At 42.5% G+C, this 24,603-nt stretch overlaps 1 protein-coding gene across 5 annotated transcripts in view; it reads left to right on the top strand.

Annotated features, from left to right (window-relative positions):
* The window catches only part of LOC6555753 (basement membrane-specific heparan sulfate proteoglycan core protein), a 75,937-nt gene that overhangs the window by 28,340 nt on the left and 22,994 nt on the right, over positions 1-24,603 (top strand). For 3 of the 5 annotated variants that reach the window (XM_026982029.1, XM_026982031.1, XM_026982030.1), the window contains exon 8: positions 16,573-16,683. In XM_026982029.1, the coding sequence (XP_026837830.1) occupies positions 16,573-16,683 (111 nt within the window). Of the gene's footprint in view, positions 1-16,572; positions 16,684-17,083; positions 17,207-17,955; positions 18,082-18,661; positions 19,130-19,742; positions 19,892-20,227; positions 20,322-20,828; positions 20,991-21,340; positions 21,491-21,645; positions 21,779-22,210; positions 22,297-22,530; positions 22,648-23,003; positions 23,202-23,603; positions 23,847-24,603 lie in introns of all 5 variants that reach the window. The other 2 variants (XM_026982027.1, XM_026982028.1) reach the window with 2 other exon arrangements.

Below are 24,603 nucleotides of genomic sequence, written 5' to 3'. Positions count from 1 at the left end.
CATTTTCAGTTAGTTCAGTTCAACGTGAAGCGTTTGCGTGTGCGTTACGTTGGCGCGTCTTTGGCTCCAGCTCAATAGTATCAGAAGCATCCTTTCCTCTCGACTCAATTCTCCCAGAAGTCGGCCCAGTTGTAATTCGAATAAACGTGTAATCTCATTTTTTGTTACTATTTTTTTTTCAATTGTGTTGTGTTTCTATGAGAGAAACCAAAAAAAAAAAAAAAAAAAAAAAAAAAACAGCCTTTGGTGTGCGAAATCCTCTGAAAATTCTGTTCGGTGCGTGTGATCTCAGCTTTGTGAGAAGTTATCTCTCTCCAGTGATTATTATATATTATTAGCTGATCCTTTTCTTGGGCGCCTGCCTCGATTTCCTTTAAACAGATTACCGATTACCTTTTCGTATAGTTTTGATAGCCTGCAAACTCTGGCTGAGTTCCTGTAAATTAGCATTTTCCAAAAAGGCTTTTTGGTACAATAGAAAAAAAGTGTATCTTGTGAAAGCAACAAATCTATAGCTCTTACTTCTATAGTTCTAGATTTCTTTTCTTTACTTTTATTAACTAAGAAGTAGTTTACATTCTGGTGTATCCCCAAAACTTCATGGTCCCCGAAATTCGTTGAAGCCAACAAATCAGACCATCGAACAAGATCAGTTAAAATCGAACTAACTGCTCATTTATACCAAACAATGTTTGCTCAGCTCACTCATTGTGAATGAATGAAAGCAAATATTTGCCATCGGTTCGGTTCGGTTCGGTTATTAATTTAGCGAGCTGACATCTTGTGGTTCCCCATGTTATTGTTGCTCTTGCGGTTGCATTTGAGGTGACTGCTATTAATGCCATTAATGCCATCAATGTTGTGATTGTGATTGTGATGCGATTGCACATTGCCGTCGCCTGTTGCCAGGTCGTAAATCTCAATCAAAGAAGTTCGAAGGAGCCGAGAGTGGAGATTGGGCAAATAAATCTCGTTCGGTGGATACAAAAAACAAACAGTCGAGGGAAAAATGTTAAATATTTCTGACACTGATTGCTCGACGGATAGCACCGCCCACCGCCCACCGCCCACCCCCGAAACTCCACAACTTCGATTAGCCATGCCCCCAAAAATAGCTGGGAAAATCGAGAAAATGCGGGAGCAGGGCGCTGACAAATTTTCCGACGGCGACTGACAAAAATAAGCGCCCAAATATGGATGAAGCAAAGCTATTTTCGGAATGCGATCCGATTTTTTTTTTTCGAATTTTTAAATCTGAATCTGAATTCTTCGGTTCGGCTCTTCAGCCCTGTTCACTGTCTGCCTGTTTGTCTGTTTTTCTGTCTGTCAAATGCATTTTGCTTAGCTCGGCACAATGCTAATTCCAATATTATAATGTCAGGATCGACGCGGATCGTCTTGCTGTGCTTATGGGAAAAGAAGTGTGCAAAGCTTATGCAAAGTATGCACTTTTTCCAGTGGCAATTCGACCATTATTTGTTGTTAGAGAGAAGTATTTGTTGTTTCTGAAAAACTTGACTTTCGAGAAGGATTTTCGACTTTCAGAGAATTTATTTGAGAGCCTTGTCTCAACATTAAATGGTATTCTACGGTTTTGCGATATGTGAATCGAAATATTATATAAATCGTTGGCAGTTTCGAAAGGGAGCGTTTAAATAACATTTAGAACATGATTCTTTGAAAGTATTTTCCCAAAATGATCCCAAAGATCATTCTAAATAATCAGATTCGTGGAGCAATGATGATTCATTGAAGGTTGGGCATCCTCAAAGAAATCCCCTCTAATTCAAAGGATAAGCACTTTGATTTAAGGCAGCTTTTCGCCATGAATGCACTCACCGCTTGGCGGTCTTAAACGGACATTAGATAAAGCACATGCGTCATTAATTTTAATGACTGTTAATATGAAGGCGATGCGGGAGTTTGGCTAAAAACTTGGCCGCAATTTGAGTTTCTAATGACTCCAAAAACTCATCATTAACATCTCGCGGCTCCTGGTAATCTACTCCCGTACTCCCGTGGACTCTTAGAGTCGTGGAAATCGAGGCGTGGGTTGCATGGACTCGTGGATTTTGGGATGAATGCATCTTGGGTGAATGGAATCTGCCGGAGCATCTCATTAACGAAAAGCCTTCATTGTGTGCGGTGTGTTGGTGGCGGTGCAATTCGCCAATTTATTATGCGTAACATGTTGGGTAACTTGAAACTTGGCCAAAACGCTGCCGGCTGGAGGCTGAAGACCACTTACCGTTTGGACAAACTAAAAGCATTCCTTTAATGCTCGGTTAATTGAAACATACTCTCCGGGCCGCTGGCGAGCAACTTTTTGCGATATAATAATTGAAAAATGCAGGCATCTTGCCAAAACCGCATAAACAACAAAGCTTTTAGGCGCGTATCTCACAGATACGTTTATCTGCCCCCTAAAACAAAAAAAAAGGAAAAACCAAAGAAACTGTAACTGAAACGAAATGAAAACCTTTCACAATCGCCACTCGACTTTGCACTCAGATGTCATATGTCCGCCGGTTTGCTCTATATATTATATATATGCTTTATATATAAATATATGGCACGCACACACACATATAAGACAACTCAAGTTCAAGTTCATTAGGGAAAACAGGCAACAAAAACGCAAGCAATTTGTTGTAATTTATTCGCGAAATTTTCATTTCCCCCCGCGCCTATTTTGCGAAAATTTGCACAGCGGGGCGGCCAAGAAATCGCTGATTCCTCGGGAAGTGGATTATATAGTGGATATAGTGGCTAGATGGGCATTAATTGGTCACGTTTGCTATTGGCTATGTTTGCTACGTAATAATTCACCATGTGTATGCAGTGATTCAATTTCAGATCGAAATCGATATGTACATTGAAAAGCGCTATGGCGATTACGTAATTCAAGGGAAATTCGTGTTGGAATGATCGAAACAAGTGTTGAAAATTATAAAATTCTTATAAGGAATATATAAAATGATATTTATATTAAATATCGTTTGAATCTCTCGAAAGGTTACTGGGTTGTTTGTCATACGCATACATTTTTCTACTTTGCAAAACGCGAGCGCTACAATATATTTTCCAGCTAGCTGATATAAAAGGTTTATTATTGTAATTTCTGCTTCAATTTTCATTTAACATCCCTGCCAGGGGCGCACACAAAAAGAAATGGGAAACGCATCCCTTTAATGCATGGAAATATATATATATGTATATATATCTGAGATATGAAGGCCAGACAATTGAATGCTGATGAGGCCTGCTCCTGGCGGGGGACCTACATCCTTCAATAAGGATTCGCCGGGCGTTGCTTTATTTAAAATTAAGCAAACACTTAATGGCACTTGGCACTAGGTTCGCATTTGCTCTTTTCAACTTGCACCGCGAGAATATTTGCATCTCAAGTCGGGAGAAACTCAACTTTCTTGGGAAACTCGAAAAACTTGATGTTATTATCGCACATAAGATATAGAGAGAAATGGTGGACATGGCAAAAGATGGCAAAAGTGATTGCAAATCATTGTTTTGAGTGTAGGCCAGCACTTCTCCGCTTTTGGCTGCATAGACAAAGGCGGAAGTCCGGAGTGGACTTGGCAAGTGGGTGTGTGGGTTTGCATTGGGTGGCAGTGTGTGGGTCACCAGTGGGTCACCAGTGGGCGGGTTGTTTGGGTCCTTCATTGCTTTCATTTGTAACGGAAGTGTTTGTTAAAGTATCCTTCGTTTTGTTGTTGTTGTTGTTAATGCGTTCAGTTTGCCACCGGAAGTGTCGCCGCTCGCCGGGTGCGGTCACGCCTCCCCTCCCCTCCCCCTTATCTGACCTCTGACCCCATGCTGTGATTTTTATGCGCCAAAACAGAAACAGAAATTTTCGCACATTCCAAAGAGCGGCTGCTCGAGAATAAAAGCAGAGAAAACAAGTCAAAGCCAAGATTGAGCTTAAAAAATAAAAAGAAAAAACAACGCCATTCGTGCCCTTTTCTTTATAGTATTTTCCCTAGCTCGCGCTTCCGCATCCGCATCCACATCCGCATCCGCAACTCGCATCCGCGATGGGACGGCGCCTGAGGGCGGCTTTTTGGCTGCTGGCAGTCCTGATCGTCATCGAAAAGCCCCAAAAAAGCGTAGCTCGCGGCACCTATCTCAGCTACGGCGGTAAGTTCACAAGACTGCGAATTTGGATTAGCAACAGCTTAAGAATGTTGCATGCAGCACATGCAATAGCTATATTACTTAGCTATATCTACAGCTTTAATATGTCATATACTACTGCGACCACCTGGGCAGAATTAAATGGTTTGAGGCTGTTAAGTGATCTGTGTGTGCCGCAGAAACAATCGAACGGCCCTCGCTGGTGGGCCAGGGATATATGAATGGATATATGGATGTGGCTGTGCCCTGCCACTCGATGGCAATTCATTTCAATCGGCCCCATCCCCATACCCATCCCCATTTAATTGCCCCTCAAGTGACAACAATTGCCCGTCTTGATATCGAATTGAGGAATTGAGGAATGCAGCTGCAGTTGGCGATGATGCAGAGATTGGAAGTGCCAGTTCATTTGGATGAGTTTGGGTTGCGTTGCGTTGCGTTGGGTTGATTTGAGTTGAGTTGAGTTGAGTTAAGTTGAATCGAGTTGAGTCAAGTTGCGCTGCATAGCATTGCGCAAATCTAGGCTAATTGTTTGTCGCTGTTGTAATAATGATGCCAGCGACCAATTAATTTGCACAAACATCTTAATTTAGGAAGCCGCAAAGAGAGCGCACTCGACAACTGGCAACACTTGATAAGCTAAGCTGCCCGGGGTCTAAGAATAGAATAATTATCTTGATAAGCCCCAAAGAATTTCCCCCACCGCAATAGGCGCAGAAAAGCAGTGTTACAAGGCCCAAAGGCCAGGATAAAGGGGTACTTATCAAGAGATCACATGTCAGGTGACTCACAAAGGTAGTTTTCTCTTTTCCATGGATGACCTAATGGATTTTGTGCAGTAGGCAAGCAAGGTTACTTGCTTGGGAGCATTACTCAGTGCATTATTCATGCGATAAGAAAAACAAAGTGAATTATTTAGCGGAATGGCTAATCAATTCATTTATAGTAATAGTTTTGCGAATGAAACCGTGATTAGCTGGGCTGACTAATTGTGTACTGTGATTTGAATTAGGAACTTTCTGAGGGAAAAACTTGCCACTTAGAGATGCAGTTTAGGTGGCATGGTGGCACGCGGTAACAAGAGTAGCCACCTTTCATTGGCATTGTGTGGCCTTTAGTGACTTGGGCGCCTTTGTAAGATCGCTAACTGTTTTCTAGGCCTTTGGTCACGGTCAGTGGGAGAAAGATTTGAGATTTGAGGCTTGAGGCATTAGAGACAAACAGAATGGTCATCGGATACTCCAGGAACCGTCGGTCGTCAGAGAGAAATTAAAAACGGTTAACTGCATCTAAGCTGAATCTAAACTGCAACTGCGGCCATTACAACAATGTCATCCTTGACTTCATTAACCGTAACCCGATCGCATTGAAGTTAAAACCTCAGCGGGAGCAGCTAGCAAACAGCAAGCAAACAGCTAACAAACAAACAAACAAACGAACCAACCAACCAACCAACAAACAAATAAACAAGTAAGCAGGCATCAAACCAGTAAACCAGTATACCAGCTAGCCAACAAATAAACGAAGCCAAGCCCTCAAGATAAAGCGAAACTATTATTTTGCACTGCTGAATTGCACTCTGAAGTCATCGCCTGACTAAGGCACAGATAAAGATTCAGATGCAGATGGAGATAAAGATACAGATACAGATACCGATTAAGATCACGAGCACATAAAGCTATGCAGCTAGAGAGCAAGAATATTGTCCACTCAAATGCTTTGGGTCTGAGGCATTTGCTAAATATTTGTACGCACCAGGAATTTGGAGCAGTGAGTAGTAGAACGAGGGCATAAAGCAGGGTATGCACATCCAAACTATCCCGAGAGAATACAGAGTATTCAGACTTCGCTGTTGACTCCTTTTCTCGTGTCCTGAAATCAACTTTTCAATTCGGGACTCTTATTTACTTCGCTGCTTGCAATTGCTGGAAGAATGAATTGAAAGATGTTTATTTTTAGTACAATGTGCCACACACACTGGCTGCTGTTTAAACCCCCCACCCCCACCCCCACCTCAACCCTCTTAACCCTCTGGCTCCATCCATTTGTAGCAAGTTTTCTTTTCTGGTCGCCGGCTTAGAGCGCTTCCTGAAAGCCCGAGTAAATGAAATGAGATCTGCAGAGGCTCTTGAATAAATAAAAGGAAGGGGGGCGGATATATAGATATGTGCACAACTGAAGAATAGGATGGCGTCGAGCTGAATGCTCATGCGCTGATGTAAGCGCCTTCTGCGAGAACAATTAGAAAACGCTTCGGAGTGCATTTCCCATTTGCAGTGTGTTTATTCTGTTTAATTCTATTTTATTTCAGGGTTAACTTAACGCTTGTTTACCGCTTGGCCAGAATTGTTTGCCTTGTTGCCTTCTGGATTAAAGTTGTTCATGCTTACCGAGATTTTCCTCCATTGTTGTTATATGCTAGTGTGTGTGTGTGTGCTTGTGTGTGTGTGGAAAACCCTTCACTGATTCTTTGCTTGTATGACTTGTATGTAATTTGATGCTTATGCCATTAACAAAAATGTCAAAACGTCTAAATGCCATTGGGCATATGACTATATACACAAGCTTTTCACAGTTTTCCACCCACCCACCAGCGTTTTCCAGGCACGTAATTTGCTTGTTGAAGGCGCGTGCGAAATGTCAAGAGAACCTAGAGAAAAGTCGCCTTGCAGATTATACGAAAAGAAAAGTTTTTCGCAATGAGATTTGATATTTGCGCCTGAACCCGGGACTAACACTGAACTGAACTGAAAACTCGAGACGAAATCGAAATGGGATCTGGATTGTTAGAAGAGGGGCGAGAAAATGGGAAATGGCCAGACATTGTTGCGTATGCGGAAAAGAGGAAAATCTGTTTAGCTGATTAAATACGTGACTTAATTCGCCGTATCTTAAAGATACTTGATTTATTCAAAATTTATGCAGTGGCAATGCAATTAGAATTAACATTTGATTGGTTCAATTGACAGGCGAATGACGACTGCAACTCAACTTGGCCTCGCTCGCCATTCAGATATTGAATATCCGAAGATCTTAATTCCTGCGATTCGATACATTACCCCCTCCTTCATATGCACTGCTGAAATGCAGCTTTTCTGCATCTTGATATCGAATTATGCCAAAGCTATGAGACAAGGGTGCAGTATTGAAATACAATTAGAAGAATTTGGGGAGAACAGGTGCAAGTTTATGTTGTTGTATTTAAGTTCGACCAAATACTCCCTAATTTCTTGGAGAATATGCTACAGTGATTAAAGCATTAAAGCATTTTAGTCAATGGATTAGTAATAGGCTTCGCACTTGCCTTATTTCGCCTTATTTTCTCAGTGTAGTGCATCTAATGCATGCTATTAATTGCCAATGCATTTCAGTTCGTAACTAAGACAGCTGAAGTGTTTGGCACGTGCACTGCACAAATGTAGCTTATTTATTAATTTGTGTTCCCAGCATCGCTTGCCAGACTTTTAGACTATTTTATTTTTATTTATGTAGTTTATTTGTCCAACTCTATGCAAATGGCAGAAATGCTGACAGACTTGCATGACAACTGGAACAGCGAACTGTTGTTCGGCGAACGGCGAACAACGAACGACCGACAACGGGACAGCAAAAGTGAATTTACGAGCGCACTGCAGATGCGGTCAGATACCGCATAATGCATCTAGCAGATACATTCCGTGATTTCCCAGCGATAGGCCCTCAGATTCATCTATCGAAAAGGGAAACTGCGGCGGCATTTGAATTGCGAAAAGGAAATCAATTTGCAAAACGAAAAAGGGGAAACCAAGGGGCAAACTGCAAGATTCGGATATGGAACTGAAACTGAAACTGAAACTGAAACTGCAGCCCCAACAGAATAAGTTATGGCTTTAGGAAGTATTGGAAAAATGAAATTGTGCTCCGCAGAAATGATTTCCACACATATTTTTGGCATGAGAGATAATGATAATGGCAGGCCTTGGCAAATGTAAGCCCCATAATAATCCATTTCAATGACTTTGACTCAATCCTTGCACTTCATACACGCACAAAATCGTATGAATAATTCATGAGTGCGCGATCACACCTGCCTAATGAGCTCAGCTGCAATTCTTGGCAATTTGCGGGGTATTAAAATCGTCGATAATAATGTACTTCAATTGTGGCTGCACCCACTTGACTCGAAGATGCGGAATTCATGGCGAGGGAATGGCGCCACGAGGGGGGGATTTTTACTGGGTTACTGGGCATGAGCGCCTGCGTTTGTGTTTATTTTTTTTTAATATTTTATCAGCAAGGCGAAAAGCTGCAAAACAGCAATATAATGGCCTAGAGTGCTCGTTATCGAAATGACGTAAAGAATTTTAATCGAGCATCCCAAAAGATAAACGATGTCGGCGAAACGTCAGTGAAAATAGCAAAAATTAGAAATATTGAGTGGCGAAGCGGGGGGTGGCAGTATAGATCACACTCACGATTGCTGGTACACTGAAAATAAATAAAAAGCACTCTGTCACTTGCATTTGAGAAGCATATTGAAGCCTTTTTCCATTCTATGTAGTATTTTCTTAAAGAAAAAAAGTATTCAATAACTATGTACCACCATTTGTAGGTTTTTTTTGTTGAGTGTAAGAATGCAGGCATGAAAACATACATAAATGCATTTGAACGATTTGTAATTGCTATTACAGGCAGCTTGACATCATCGGCCGACAGCTGAAGCTGCGGCAATACGATGATGATGTTTAGAAAGAGATCGAGCACCATTAGAAGAGCGAGACAGGCGGTGCGGAGTGGTGCAGAAAGAGATAGAAACTCACAAAGCGCCGCCGCACCGAAAGAACTCCGAATGAATAGCGTACAAAAATGTTGCACCATTAATATTGGGCTGGGGAATCCACAATATATAGAGATCGCATACGATACGATTCTTCTATTTCTTCTATGGGCAAAGTGCATTCCAATCGAATGATTGTCAAGGAATATGAATATGCCACGAGCTAATTTCACAAGTTATTCACTGAATGAATCATTACCCAATCGATGACGGAGTGGGTGAATAGATAATATCGGAAAATGACCCTAGCCAAAACTGTATATGAGCTTCAAAAGCCCGTCGAAATCATATTAATCATATTAACGAATTTAATTTAAATCATATTTAGATGTTACCAGATGTTTTCAAGCTTTTGCTGATATCTCTTGAAATGTGACTTATCATCATGCACGTATGTTCCCCAACATTTTCTATCTATCTGGGGAATATCCGCATCTCTAACTTCGTGACTCCCTACCATTTGCGTCATTTGTTGTTCCACGGCCATCGATCAGTTGCACATTCTGAATTTGCATATCCATGTTGGACTGCATTTGGCAATGAACTTCAATGATTGAGCGGGGTATTTGGGGAATTAAGGGCAAATTTAAGGGGAGGCCCCAAGCCCAAGCCCAAACTGAAACTGAAACTGAAGCGTGTCGTGGCACAATCATAGAAATTGTTTCCGCTGGCCGCGGCCAACAAATATTTGGCCACAAAATGGTTATTATGGTTATGTCTGCCTGCCCGCAATGATTAATGACAATCGCTGGATTGAACGTGTCTCTCCAATTTCCCTACTTATAGCCTGCTCCTTTCCCCAAACGCACATATATTTATATATATCGCATATATACTCGTATATCCGTATGCATCTGAACAGACCCATGTCCGTATATATGTATGTATGTATATGTTTTTGACGTCTCTCTGGCCGATAGCATTTAATTGCTCAGCGATATATCAGAAGATAGCGAAAGCGGGCACTCCTGTCCCCTCTCAAGACTTGAAAATTAAATAAATAAATTGTATAAAATATTTACATATCCACTTGCTGCTGATGCATATGTGCATATATATATATACATATTTGCATTGCATTTTATGCCGCCGTTCCACGAATGCAGTCCAAAGTCAACTCAAACCAAAAACAAAAGGCAGCGAGAGAGGCCAGCCAAATCACGCATACGACATGTTGTGCAAACAAATGGATATTTTCCAGACAGTTGCGGTGCAAATTATGGCAAATAGAAGGGGCAAATTTCCGGGTGCTTGAATTTGAAGTGCAGTTCTAATGGGTGTAAAGATGCATTTTTTCAATTCATAATTGGGATGATAGGCGCCAACCTGAAATTTATTATCAATTTTCTGTAGGCCAACCGAAAAGTGCGTTGCCAAGGACCAACTTATTAGGTTTTTGCATATGCCTAACTTATGCTTAAGTTTTAAAGTAACCGTATTGGTGTGGCTGTTTGACCAGTTTCCCAGCCTAACGACATTAATTGCTGCCCGATGACTTTTGTTTGGTTTTGTTGCCACCGCCGTTTTGTGGCTCATGTTGCGGTTTTATCCGTTTGACTTTCCGCTCTTCCCCCTTCCCCACTCTTGCCCGCCACAAAAGTATTTAAAAACTTGCAAACAAACGCAAAGAAATGGGTAAAAACAAAAAAACAAAAAAAACTCACGATTCGTTTTTGGGTTTGTCTCCCACTCTCAGGTTGGGTTTCTTTGCCATCCAGATGCTCCTGCTCCTGCACCTTGGAAAACTCCTCGTTGGAGTTGGAAAACTCCTCCCACGGTTTTCGGTTTCCGTTTGCTGTTCGCCGCCTTCCGTTTCCCTTTGTCGCTGGTGCCTGGCACGCGCTGACACTTTTACTTTGTCCACGGACCTCGCAGGGCGGCAACCAGCAACTGGCAACCGGCAACCAGCAACCAGCAACTTGCAACCGGGAGGCATGAGCATGCGACCGGCAGCCGTACGGCAACAACTCAGTTCACATTGATCAAGTTCTAGCCTGATGTCATCTGGGATCCAGTTTGACATAATCCTTCAGTCGCCGGCTATAATTTCTTGTCCTATTTTGCCTTAAATCAGTGACTTCAGTGGCTCCAAGTCATCAACTATATAATTTCTTCTAATACCATTTGAATATAATTGCAACATTTTTTTTCTTCTAATACTATCATTGCATACTTTTGTGCTGATTAGGAGTATAGTTTCCTGTGTGGAAATGTTTTTTCTTAAGCTTACACATGAAAATAATATTTTTGCCAACACAAAAAGTGGTTTATCTACTTTTGAGTTTTGTTGCAAAGTGTAGGTCGTGAATATACAGGCGCTTTGTAGGGTTGCGGCTGCAACTGTGGCCGCAAATGATAAATTTATTTAATTTGCCATAAATTGGCAGAGTAACTAAGACGACGCACGCAATGACAACGCAACCCCCGAACTCTGAACCCTTAACCCTTAACCCACTACCGCCGAAGCCGCTCCCCAACCCCCCGCTCCACCCCTGAGGAGCATGTCTTACAGCAAAAGTTTATGCAAAACAAGCCACAAAAATTAACGTTTGTCACATTGCGCATGGAATGCGACAAATCAGTGGCTAAACTTTAACCCGCAGACAGGTATTTTTTTCGGAACGAGGAGGGGGCGTGGCAGGCACACATGCCAACGTCAAACAATCTCATCGATTTACCAGTTCTTTTCACAAAAACAAAGAAAAAAAGAAGAAAAAAACAAAACGCTGGAGTTTGGGCCAACAAGTTGTTGCCGCCGCTCGTTTTCCGCTGGATTCTTGTTTTTGTTTTGAGCTTATTTATGCGACATTTTCATTGTGTGTTTACGGTTCCGAAATGAATAAGTGAAATGTGCAATAGATTGAAGAAGCGCCCGCGTGGACGGGCGCTTGAATGGGGTGGCAAGTGGCAAGAGGCGAGAGGCAAGTGGAAAGTGGGTTTGGGGTTGGGGGGTCACGAGGTGGGCGATGGGCGATGGGAGAAGGAACCGCTGCTTGGGCCTGAACAAACAGAGTCACATGCAAAGGCGCACTTAAAACTGCAGACGCCACATAATTGTCGCCCCCCTCGGCAGCTGCTGCATGGAGAACCCGCCCCCTTTCGCCCCCCCGTTTCAGCCTCCAGTTGTCTTCTCCCATAAACCACGCATTCGAAAACACTTCCCTTTTTTTGTTTTTGGTATTTATAATCGTATAACTCTTAGATTTGTTTGCCTAAGGTTCTGTGCAGGCAATGAAATTTTTCAAGAGTAGAAAGTGTTTCTGCCAGTGCATCGCTGCACTGACAACTGTCACTGGTTTTTGACACGGATTCCCTCTCCTTGGTTAAGCTAACTGCAACCAAAAGCTAAACACTCGGGGGCAACCTTTACGACCTCCGAAACCCCTGACCCCCTGAGCCGCTAACCCTTAGCCCTCAGCCCCCAGCTAATGACTCATTAAATAACGCGCTGCACCAATGGGTTAAGGCCCGTGGTGGGGGGGAGAGGAGCAGGATGAGGGATGTGTGCATATTCATGAGCTTCGTGTTAAGCTGCCATTTTGACGTCGACTGTTGGCAGTGTTTACATGGCCGAAAAAGCCAAGCGAAGAACAGCGAGTGCACACAGCAGTTTGAGTATATGAATATGAATATGAATCAAGCCATCAATCAGAGTGTGTCCCTGTCTCTGTGTCATTCGAGTGCGTCGCCCTGCTGCCACTTGACATGCATTCCAGCCCCTGCCGGCAGCAGGGGGTTAAGGATATTGCGGTTTTGGCTTGCGCAAAATTGCCCAAATTGCTGAATGAATACGATCATAAATGATGGGGCCAGGCGGCATTTGAGTGTTTTGATTGACGGAGATGGATTCGACTGAGCCGCTTAGATCATAAATCGCAAATGAATCATTGGATCACAAAACATAAGCTCTGTTTATACATTACAAGCAATAATACACTAGATATGCTGAGATATCTCTCCAATTTTCGAATGAAATACGGAACTTGTTACTTACCAAAAGTTCCAGAGTAGTCACAATCAAGATAGTTTAATTTCCAAAAAGGAAAACCATAATTAAACGAACCGACAATGCTGTCTGGGCCATTTCCCATCCTCAGTCACCCCTTGCCACCTCACAATTGGCCATTAATATTATGAGGCATCACACATACGCCACATATGCCAGATTTGCATCAGGACATGGCCCTCTCTTCCTGCTTGGCTAACTTCCGTCTAGCACATCGAAAAGCCAAAACGGAAATCGATTAGTCATCCGCCTAAAACCGAAATGAATGTTTATCGCTGATAGTTTTTTTTTGGGACCGTAATTAAGAGAGGTTTCTGTTTGGGGTTGGGGGGCGGGGGTGGCTAAGGTTGCAAGGTTAAGGGTTAAGGTAATAACACTTTTGCATGCCAGACCAGACGCTTCACCAATTTCCGTGGATGTTTGCTCGCACTTTTTACCACTGCTGTCGCAGCTTTAAAGCCAACTCTAATGCTGTTTTTCCGACCCCCGCCAAAGCACTTTGGCTGTTCATAAAAGCGAGTTAATGATTCGATGGAACGCTAAGCGCTAACGAGCAATAATCAAATCAAAAATACTTTTTACAAATTGCTGCTAAACAGCTTTTCCTCGCGCTCAATCTCATCTGAATTTTTATACAATTTTCGTGGCAGCAGAGTGAACAATTTTTATTATTTTCTTTTTTTTTTTGTTTGCTTAACCCCACATTACAAGGGGCGGTGGGGGAGGAGGAGGGGAAGACTATCTTGGTCCCCATCGAAAACCCGAACACACACACCTCTTAACTTGTTTGTTTGCGGCTTTTGGCCTGTTGGCGCTCTTTTGAGTTTTCCATGCGCCCGCGCGTATCAATTATCGACTCGAATTTAGCCCTCCTTTTCCCAGCTTTTCCCGGCTTTTCCCCACCGCATTCACGACCATTTTTTCGTTCGGAGATACGCACAGCTGCGGATGGAATAATAGCGCTTCTCAATACCATTGAGATTTCAACAATATATCGTAATCCAAAGGCCAAATCGAGCAATCAATACACCAGCATATTGACTATTAACTATTGCATCCTTTGCATGCAAATGAGAGTGCAAAAATCACACAGTGCTATTTTTTCTGCCCCATTTGTATATGTATGTTGCATACTTTCTGGCGCCGCTTTAAGTTCAAGTGCAAGCCAGCTGGGAAAAGGCAACAAAAAAAAATAAAAGAAAAACACAGTCAGCCATCCAAACTGATCCCATTTCAAGGGAGAAAAGAAAAGAATGTAAAAGCTTTCCTTCGGTTGAGAAAATCTATTTGACACTCAGCGAGGAGGACGCAATGCAACAGTGACGCTGAGTGAAGCCAATGGAGCTGCAAAATGGTGCAATCCGGGAATGAGTGGCAGGTAACAGTCATTAGGGACAAATTTATGGGCACGGAGAATATTGGAGGAAGTAATTGATATAACCAATATTTAGAGAAGCCAATTTGGCACAAAGCGAATGCCTTGGGACATTTCTTCATTTTTTTTAAATTTCTACATCATCACACCAAAAAAATTAAAAAAAAAATTGAAAAAAAATAAATTTCTAAATTTGAATGCAGATTTATAGAGAATTGCGCCAGAAACATTTAGAGGTATGCCACTTCAAAATCCGATGAAGATAAGTTGAGTTATGGAGTTTAGAACTTCAGCCATAGGACATTTTTTAATTTTTTTGAATTTCTACATCATCATACCCCATAAAAATTACAAAAAAAGTTGAAAAAAAATAAATTTCTAAATTTGAATGCAGATTTATAGAGAATTGCGCCAGAAACATTTAGAGGTATGCCACTTCAAAATCCGATTAAGATAAGTTGAGTTATGGAGTTTAGAACTTCAGCCTTGGGACATTTTTTAATTTTTTTTGAATTTCTACATCATCATACCCCATAAAAATTACAAAAAAAGTTGAAAAAAAATAAATTTCTAAATTTGAATGCAGATTTATAGAGAATTGCGCCAGAAACATTTAGAGGTATTCCACTTCAAAATCGGTGCCTAATGAGTTGCTGTAATACAAAAGCGAAAATTTGCATTACCTCTAGACGGACATGGCCAGATCGACTCCGCTATTGATCTTGATCAAGAATATACATATATACTTTATATGGTCGGAAACGTTTTCTTCTGCCTGTTACATACTCTTCAACGAATCTAGCTTACCCTTTTACTCTACGAGTAACGGGTATAATACCTTTAAATTATGGAAATAACAACGACTGGAAAAAAGAAGAAAAAAGTGAAAGGCGAAAATCCCCAGCTGGACCATAAACCCATTCCATTCAAAATTCACCTTTATCAAGAAAGTGCAGGAAAGATGGCAAGAAAAACTTGTTTTTCGACTGCGGATTATAATTTGTTGCTTGTATGGGGCCGTCAAAAGGATTAGGATCACACGTCTGGCCAAATAATTGGAGCCCAACAACCTTTGGCAGCCAAAATCCTTTGTGTGCCCCCTTCTGTTTTGTGTGCCCCACTATTTGAATCTTTAATGTCAATAAGCGGCAGTTGGCAAATAAAAACAAACAGAGGCCAAGAAACATCAGCGAAAAATCATATTTGCCTCCCTTTGCAAATTGACTTGAGGCGCCTTTTCCTCACTTTTTCGCCTGTCTTTCTTTCTGTCTGCCTGTCTGCCTGTCCGCAATGAAATTGTCAAATTGTTGCCCGGAATTTTGCTCGCCTTCGTGTTGAAAATTGCCGAATGGAAAACTTTGGCGATTTGTGTGCGGCCCAAAAGTTGCTTAAGTTTTCGCCACTGCAGTTCCACATTAACTGCCACATTTGCGATGACAAATTGTTGACTTGCGGTGGCCAATAACCCCAGTCCCAAAAAAATACAAAACTAAATCCCGGTTTAAATGTTGTTTATAAATGCATATGTATGACATACCATATAAATAATTATTTCGCGGGCTTTTAATGACTATAAGAATTTGTTTAAATTAAGTCGTTACCATTCAGCTAAATGGCTAAACATTGTGCAGCACAAAGTGAAATCATCGCTTATTGTTTGCTCCTGAATTGGCCTTTACTTTAAGCTCCTCTGATTACGACACCCACTCCCTTAAATGTTCACTTAACTTTTCTTTACTTTTAATTAGCCGCTGCTCGCGGCTCTTCTGCTTTTTGCCCCAGCTCTCTTTGTTATCTATACCCCCTCTACGCGAATTTTCCGGCTGCTTGTAATCAAATCCGCGTTGTGTCACTTTGAATGGGGCTGAAAAAAAAAATTATCCAAAAATATTTGTGAAATTGCTTAAGAGTCTTCTTCTGCTGATTCTCCTGTATGAAATATTAAGCGGAGTCCGGCGGAAAAAAGGGTTCAAAAGGCCAACAGACATGCACAGGAAACTGTGGCTAACGAGGGCGGGGATTTCAGTCCTGTCACACAACAAACACCTAACAAACTTTTGCTTTCAAGTTGATGACGGGGGTGTCAGAGAAGCAGAAGTATTTCCATCGGCCGGCGGAAGTCCTTGTTAAACTGCATCCGGTTGTCATCTAATTGCAGGCTGTCAAATCCATCTGGCGTTCCTAAATATAAAATTCCACCACTTTTTTTTATGAATTTTTCAGAGTGCCAATCCAACGAGTTTAGATGCAATAACGGAGATTGCATCGATGCCAGAAAGCGTTGCGACAACGTTTCAGATTGTAGCGAAGGCGAGGACGAGAACGAGGAATGCCGTAAGTACTAAGTGCTAATCAAGAAACTTATGGGTGTAACCTGTAATACACCTCAACCCGTAACTATCAGTTAACTGTGCCATTATAGTGTCTAAGATGTAGAACAAACAATTCCTCGGACATTCTCCGTTACCTAATTGAAGTACCTAAGCTTATAGTATCTAAACAAATTGAGTTAGAGCGATGCGCTCTCTCTCTTTGTCTACCCCGCTCTTTAGATTAACTTTCGCTTTGATAACTAGAACTATTTGTAGTACCTAAGTATAAAGTGTCTAAGACTTAGAATAAGATACCCCTCAAAAACCGTCCGCCAGCCAAGAGCTCTACTAACCCCATCTCTCTTTTCTCCTTTAACCCCAACAACATGCTAACCGCTACCACTAACCCAACCTACTAACAGCCGCCGCCTGCAGCGGAATGGAGTACCAATGTCGCGACGGCACACGCTGCATCAGTGTGAGTCAGCAATGCGACGGTCACTCCGATTGCAGCGACGGCGACGACGAGGAGCATTGCGACGGAAGTGAGTTACTCGCCCATCAGTCACCCATCTGCACACCATCTATCCAACCACCACCACCTAATATTTCTGTTTTTATGAAGTGTTGCCGGTAGAAATGGCTTAAGTAATCCCAAACGGGAAGGCAACTCCTCATACACAACACATCGTTTTTCCTCACCATCTCTCCATTTGCTCATCACTTTCAATTTCCATTTGAATCTCCCTTTAATGCTCCCGCGGTACAGTTGTGCCCAAGCTGCGATACACCTGCCCCAAGGGCAAATTTACGTGCCGGGACTTGAGCTGCATATCGATTGTCCATCGCTGCGATGGTCGGGCCGACTGTCCGAACGATCGATCGGACGAGGAGGGCTGTCGTAGGTGTTCGGTTAAATGGACAAATTATCCACGATAAATATCGATGTATCTTTGTTGTTTTTTTACCCTGTTTCGCTTCTCTTATGGGAATGCAGCCTGTCTGTACGACAAGTGGCAGTGTGACGATGGCACCTGCATAACTAAGGAACTGCTTTGCAATGGCAACATCGATTGTCCCGAGGACATTTCCGATGAGCGCTACTGCGAGGGTGAGTAAAATACAAAGCGTTACTTCTGGTTTATAAGAATTCTCCGCGGAGAAGCGGTAAGTTTATCCTTTTCCCTATCCCTATCCACCGCACATCATCATCTCACCGAAACGAACACATTCACAATTCAAAACGAACACTAACAAATGCGTGCTATCGATAAATATCGATCGTCGTCGCCAGGTGGCTATGATAGCGAGGAATGTCGGTTTGATGAGTTCCGTTGCGGGACTGGGGAGTGCATACCAATGCGACAGGTGTGCGATAACATCTACGATTGCAACGATTATTCCGATGAGGTTAACTGCGGTAAGCGTTTCGTGTTATCGAAAATTTTACTACTGTTCTGCTTTGCTTTTATGCCTCTTCGTGGGTAACTAAAATCGATTACTGGTGTTGGTCTCTCTCTCCCTCGCTCTCTCTCTCTCTCTCTCTCTCTCTCTGTGTATCTATCTCCAACTTACCATCTTCTTGTCAGCTGTCTTCTGTGTGCCCCTTCCGTTGATATCGCTTTTATCGCTATCTGTGCGATAGTCATTTATCGAAGTGTCTGTGTCAATCAATATTTGTTTGATTTTGATTTTAACTCTAAACATTTTATTTTTCTTTTCCCCCTCCCAAACGATAAAATGTGTATTGAAACCCCTGGTTTTGGTTACCGAATACCCAAAAATTAATCGATTAACTGCACGTCAACCCACTCTGGAAAAATACCCGCAAATGCGACGATCTACGAATTGGCTCAACGACTTTTTCAAAACTTCATAAATGCATGTGTTATCAATACTACCCCTAACCCAAAATCCGTGGTCTGCATGCGGTTGTCTCATGTGCCGTGTATCGTAAATCGTAAAACCTCCATCCAAAATTAATAACCGGACGATAACAGCCGAAGGCGAAGAGGAGGATAGTGTGGGCATACCCATTGGCCACCAACCGCGGAGGCCACCGCCCAAGCACGAAGACTGGCTGCACGAAATGGACACCAACGAGTACCATGTGTACCAGCCAAGTAATGTCTATGAGAAGGCCAATTCACAAAATCCGTGTGCTAGCAACCAATTCCGCTGCACCACCTCAAATGTTTGCATCCCGTTGCATTTGCGGTGCGATGGTTTCTATCACTGCAATGATATGAGCGACGAGCAGTCCTGCGAGCAGTATCAGCGGCACCCCACCACCCGACGCCCTTTGACCTTGGCCACAATCTCCACCATATTCACCACCCAGGGCCCAGATCTTCTGGAGCGTCGAAATACCACCAGAGCCACCGAAGCAACGCGATGGCCATGGGCAACGAAACAGACAACCACCACGACCACGACTTCTAACCCAATAACAACAGTTGGCGTAGCGAGTAGGTGTCCTTGAAAAATCGTTGAAAAGTGTAGCATACTTAAGTGGGTAACGGTTGGAGAAAATTCTTTTGCAACAAAAACTGGTTGAAACAAAATACTTGGGGAGTAACAGAAATAAGTAATGAAAAAAAAGAGAAGCCCATTACATTCCCCAAAAAAAATTTCGTTTCCCCACCTTTTGTTGCAATAATATACCGCGCATAAATGGATTAATAACTGGTATAGGATAATTGGTAACATTACCCTAAAAAATCTAAGTCACGTTGATGGTTTAGGAAGCGTTGGGTTAAGTAAAAGAGCATGCCACGTTTGAAACATAGAAACCTACTTTAGCTATAACCATCCCAGGCGCACCACACACGCACACACACACACACACAAATTACAATTTAGTTAGTTAAGCATTTAAGTTATAAACTCTTTTAATTGATATGCCTCATATAGCTCATACCTGTACATAACCATGCATACGCTCACGCTTCCTCTCTTTCTTTCCATTCTCGTTATGCCTTGTTTTATTATCATTGGGATTATACATATGCCCTGTTGTGTGTCACCCATCATCAACACCCCCAACCAACAAAAAAAAAAAAAACAATGCCGCACATATAGACAAACTACCCCAGACATGCCTCGAAAACATCGAATTCGCGTGCCAAAATCGCGATTGCATTTCGATTGAGAGCGTCTGCGATGGCACCAGCGACTGTGTAAGCAATGAAGACGAGGACGACGCTCTGTGCAAGTGCAGCGGCGACAAGGTGAGCCAACCACCCACCGGCCGCTCATACAAGCTACCCACCACACATGCCCCTTGTAAAATATATATATACTTAGTGCTTGTTAGGCGAACAGTTGATGTGATCCAAAAGATTCAATGAAAGCGGTTTTATTCAACAAATTAAAAACGATTTGATACTTTGACATTAAATTGAGCAAATTAAGTACTATGAAAGATAGCAAAATAAGCACTTTGTAGATATAAACACTACCTCCCACATCCCCACACATACTCAGCTGTCACAGGTGGGATCGAGAAACAACGACCCATCTCTGAAGCCAGTAGAAATACACACCCATTCTCATGATTTCTTCAGTACAAATGCCAGCGCGGCGGAGGCTGCATTCCGAAATCCCAGGTGTGCGATGGCAAACCTCAATGCCGCGACCGCAGCGATGAGAGTGCATGTTGTAAGTACCATCTCTATCGCATTCTTTATCACTCAGGGCTCGTAAAAAAAAAAAGTTCACTTCATATAACTTCAATTGGGTATATTTTAAATTAATAGTTATTAAAAGCATGAGCCCCGCCATTTGTTTTCATCGCTATCTTCCTCATCATCGATCCTCGTTAAGTTCTCCTGCCCTCTAACAAGCTTTTGGTTCAATTAATACATATATCACTCTAGATGATTACGACTGAGTTCGAAGCTAACATAGATTAGAAAGCAATTCCAATTGGCTTAAATGCTAACTGCTAGTGCCAAGCCCGCCGTACTTACTCCATTTCACAACTCGCCCTCCACGTATCGACTTTTGTTGCTAACTGTACTTTTTCTTTTGTTCTCTCTTCGTTCGAAACAAAAAATATCCTGTGTAAAAATCTATCCCGTACTTTGACACCCTGAAACGTAATACTCTGCTATCCCCGCTATCGCACCACACACCGCGCCCGCCTCTGAAAACTCCGATCTCCAGCAAATGGAGGATTGAATAAGCCTCGTTTGGGGGTCCAGTGCCTGGAGAGCCAGTTTCAATGTGGCGATGGAAGCTGCATCTCCGGCTACAAATACTGCAATGGCATCCACGATTGCGCCGATGCCTCCGACGAATACAACTGCATCTACGTTGACACCTACGGTAGCCCATAGATCCATTGATCCTTCCTTCCATCTACTCACCATCCAAAGCTATCTGCAGTTGCGGCTAAAATGGCCGGGAAACCCGAAAAATGTCAACGAAAAATTACTGTCTACATAAAGATAAAACCTGTGTTATTGCTTTAAGATGTAATACTTTAATGGCATTTTTCAAGAACCCAAAGTGCTACAATTTTAGTCGCAATTGCATCTATCCGCCTGACTACGAATCTATCGACTTGTCTGCGCGACCCACCAGTGATCATTTATCTTTATCATTTATCTTTTATCTTTCCAACTTTTCATATATACAAAAAAAAAACACATTCACATGTAAACAAAAAAAATCAGACACCGAACCGGGCAACAATCCATTGAATTCATGTGATATCCTTGAGTTTGAATGTGAAGACAGTCAGTGTTTGCCGATAGAGAAGAAGTGCGATGGCTATGCAGACTGTGATGACATGAGCGACGAGTTCGAATGTCAGCCTAACACAGGTAAAGTCCCCCGAATCGGGGCTAACCAAATGGCTCCAGGTGCTATTTCCGCTAAGTCTAACCATCTAACCAACCAATCAACCAATCACCCACTTGCTCTCAATATCATACACCCATTACCCCGCCCAAACTCACATTCACCTCATCATTCGCAGACCATTGTCTAGAGTCTGAGTTCGAATGCGATAGCTACTGCCTGCCCCTCGATCAGTTGTGCAACGGAATTCCCAATTGCCAAGATGGCAGCGACGAGCGCAACTGCACCTTCTGCCGGGAAGACGCCTACCTGTAAGACCACAAACTACCCATCTACCCAAAGCTTCCCATTCATATACACATACACATACCATTCGATTACCAAGTTTGAAATAACCGAAAGTATATTAATCGACGTAAATGTATCTTAGTATCTTGTGTCGCGAAAACAGTTTGCCCCTATTAATTTTTATTTGATACTTACGAAACCGAGGTCAAAATTGATCAAAGAATATTGATGATATATCGATGATATATAGGTCCTACGCATCCCTCCCTATCCACTCCGTTCTTCTCCTTCCATATCATAATCATTTCTTTGCTTTTTCATGTCTCATGGCTCCTTCTACAACACACGACACAACACATAAACCACATCATCCACTATACTACTCGAACTACATGACCATCACTCATCGTCGAACATCGCTAACCGAAACTCAACGCCCGCCCATCGTCTTCAAGTTGCAACACCGGCGAGTGTGTGGCCGATAATCAGAGATGCAACGGCATCGCCGATTGTGGCGACGGCAGCGACGAGCGTCACTGCGGTAAGAAGTCCATCAAACTGGGCCACCGGAATCACTGATTCGAACCTAGTCCCAAATACCCGAATGCACCACCACCACCCAAGAATGTAGATAGTTAGTACTCCGCTTCGCTTTTGGTACGCTTGATTTGGTCTAAGATTGTACTTTTATTCGATTGGCTTCGACTCGAGTAGAAACCCGTATTGGTCCTTTGAATGTGAGTTCTCATGGTGAAATTATCTTTCCAAATTCAAGCAAGGATACATTGTCCACCTAACAAACTGGCCTGCAACGGCACTTGCGTCAGTCGGAGAATAAAGTGTGATGGCAAGCGCGATTGCCTCGATGGCTATGACGAGATGTACTGCGCCGGTAAAGAATCCAACCTGTAGCCTGTTATCCTCCCAGTTTACTCCTCTTTGACTGTGCTTCCTTGAGACTAAAGCCTGAGACTTTGCCTCTTCTGGCTTCATTTCTTAAATGAGGCGTTCCCCTTTAAATTAGTAAAATATCCAAATTTCAAATTTCAAATTTCTATTGCTACAATTTAACTGCTTTTCTTTTAACTATCAATGCCTTATCCACATCTTAAGCTATACTTGGCCTGCAACGCAGCATTCTAGCATTCGTTTATTGTTTTGTCTTGTTTTGTCGTTCCATTCTTTTCGCTAACCCACACACCAACATCACCGCCAAACATCCACGACACACACCATTCAACACCACAGAGACCAACAACCATTATCCCACACAAAATGTGAATGTTATTCGACCAAAATTGGGCCCCAATCCCATACCAAAATCCTGCCGCCCCCATGAATGGCAATGTGCGAATCTCGAGTGCATCGATCACAGGTTGCATTGCAATAACTATAAGGATTGCTCCGATGGATCCGATGAGGACCTCAGCGTTTGCTTTGGCACTGGTAAACGAGACAAGTCTTCCACTGACCCTCTTTCTTTAGGTTACACATTGCATAAACAAGATATACTGGCGATTTATTTCACCTTTTGTCTTGTTTTCGAGCTCACTCATTTCTTAACTCCTTAAAAATATCATAATCCGTAAGCATTAAAATGAGATCAAGTTGACCACTCGGCAACAGCGATATATCCCTAGTAACGTAAGTCTCTCCAAACGGAATCAGGTTTGTATGTGCCCATAGACTTAGACTTAGACTTAGACTTAGCTGGCCAAGCTAAGACATGAGCTTAATCACAACGCTTTCTTGTCTCTCTTTCTTGCCGCGCCATCCACACATCCATTAAACCACACAAAAAACGCACCCTGCATGATGTTTCCGATCCGATGCCATCTAAACATATAGCCACCACCCGACTTAAGCCCAGCGACTGCAGTCCGGATCAGTTCTACTGCGATGAGTCGTGCTACAATCGCTCCGTTCGATGCAATGACCACGCCGAATGCTCTGATGGCAGTGATGAGGTGGGGTGTTCCATGAAGTCACTGCCATGTCCGCAACACCAGTGCCCCAGTGGCAGGTGTTATTCGGAAAGTGAACGATGCGACCGCCACAGGCACTGCGAGGACGGCTCCGATGAGGCCAACTGTAAGTCTCCGCCTTCAAAACCGCCCACCTCCTTTGATGATCCTTTGATTTGGAGATCAGGGCTTGCGATCGTAAAATTTCAAAATTGTAGTGGGCTCAGATCCGTGGAGATCTGCAAGAGATAATAATTGGTTAATCCTCATCTTCAGACCGCAGTCAATATGTTTATAGGTCTCTTCATTTTCTAAGCACCTTATCTTTGTATCCGTACATACATATAAGCACAGCGCCTATTTTTGAGCAGCACCAATGTCAGTAAATATTAGCACTGTTGCCATTTTGCAAGAACGTGCATATATCGAAGTTTGATTTGTTAGATGCAGAGTTCAGTCATTGTGTTTTGTACGAATCCAGTCTTGGGCTTTGGCCAGAGTACGGAATATGAGCTAACATGTTCCCGATTTCATTTTGAATTGACTTTAAGTATAAGGATTTTGCAAGGGGTACATTTGTTGCACCCCAAAAAACATTGTATCCAATATTGCATCCATATAACTTGTGTGCTTTTTCAGTTGCTAATATCTCTCTCTCTCTTTCTCTATTATTCGTCTCTCACCTCGTTTCTCTATCTCTCACGCTTTCTCCACTCTGCTTTTGATCGTGTGACTATATATTCTTGATTTTGCGTGTATTATATATTCCACTTTCACTGAACTGAACTGCACCAACACCTATACCAATATTACAATATCACACCAAACACCAAAACTCCACACCACCAACCAAATATCCTATACAGGTACTGCCATCTTGTGCA

This window comes from Drosophila erecta, unplaced genomic scaffold (assembly GCF_003286155.1).
Source record: "Drosophila erecta strain 14021-0224.00,06,07 unplaced genomic scaffold, DereRS2 tig00000126-arrow-pilon, whole genome shotgun sequence".
NCBI lineage: Eukaryota > Metazoa > Arthropoda > Insecta > Diptera > Drosophilidae > Drosophila > Drosophila erecta.
This window is presented reverse-complemented; position numbering and strand designations above follow the sequence as displayed.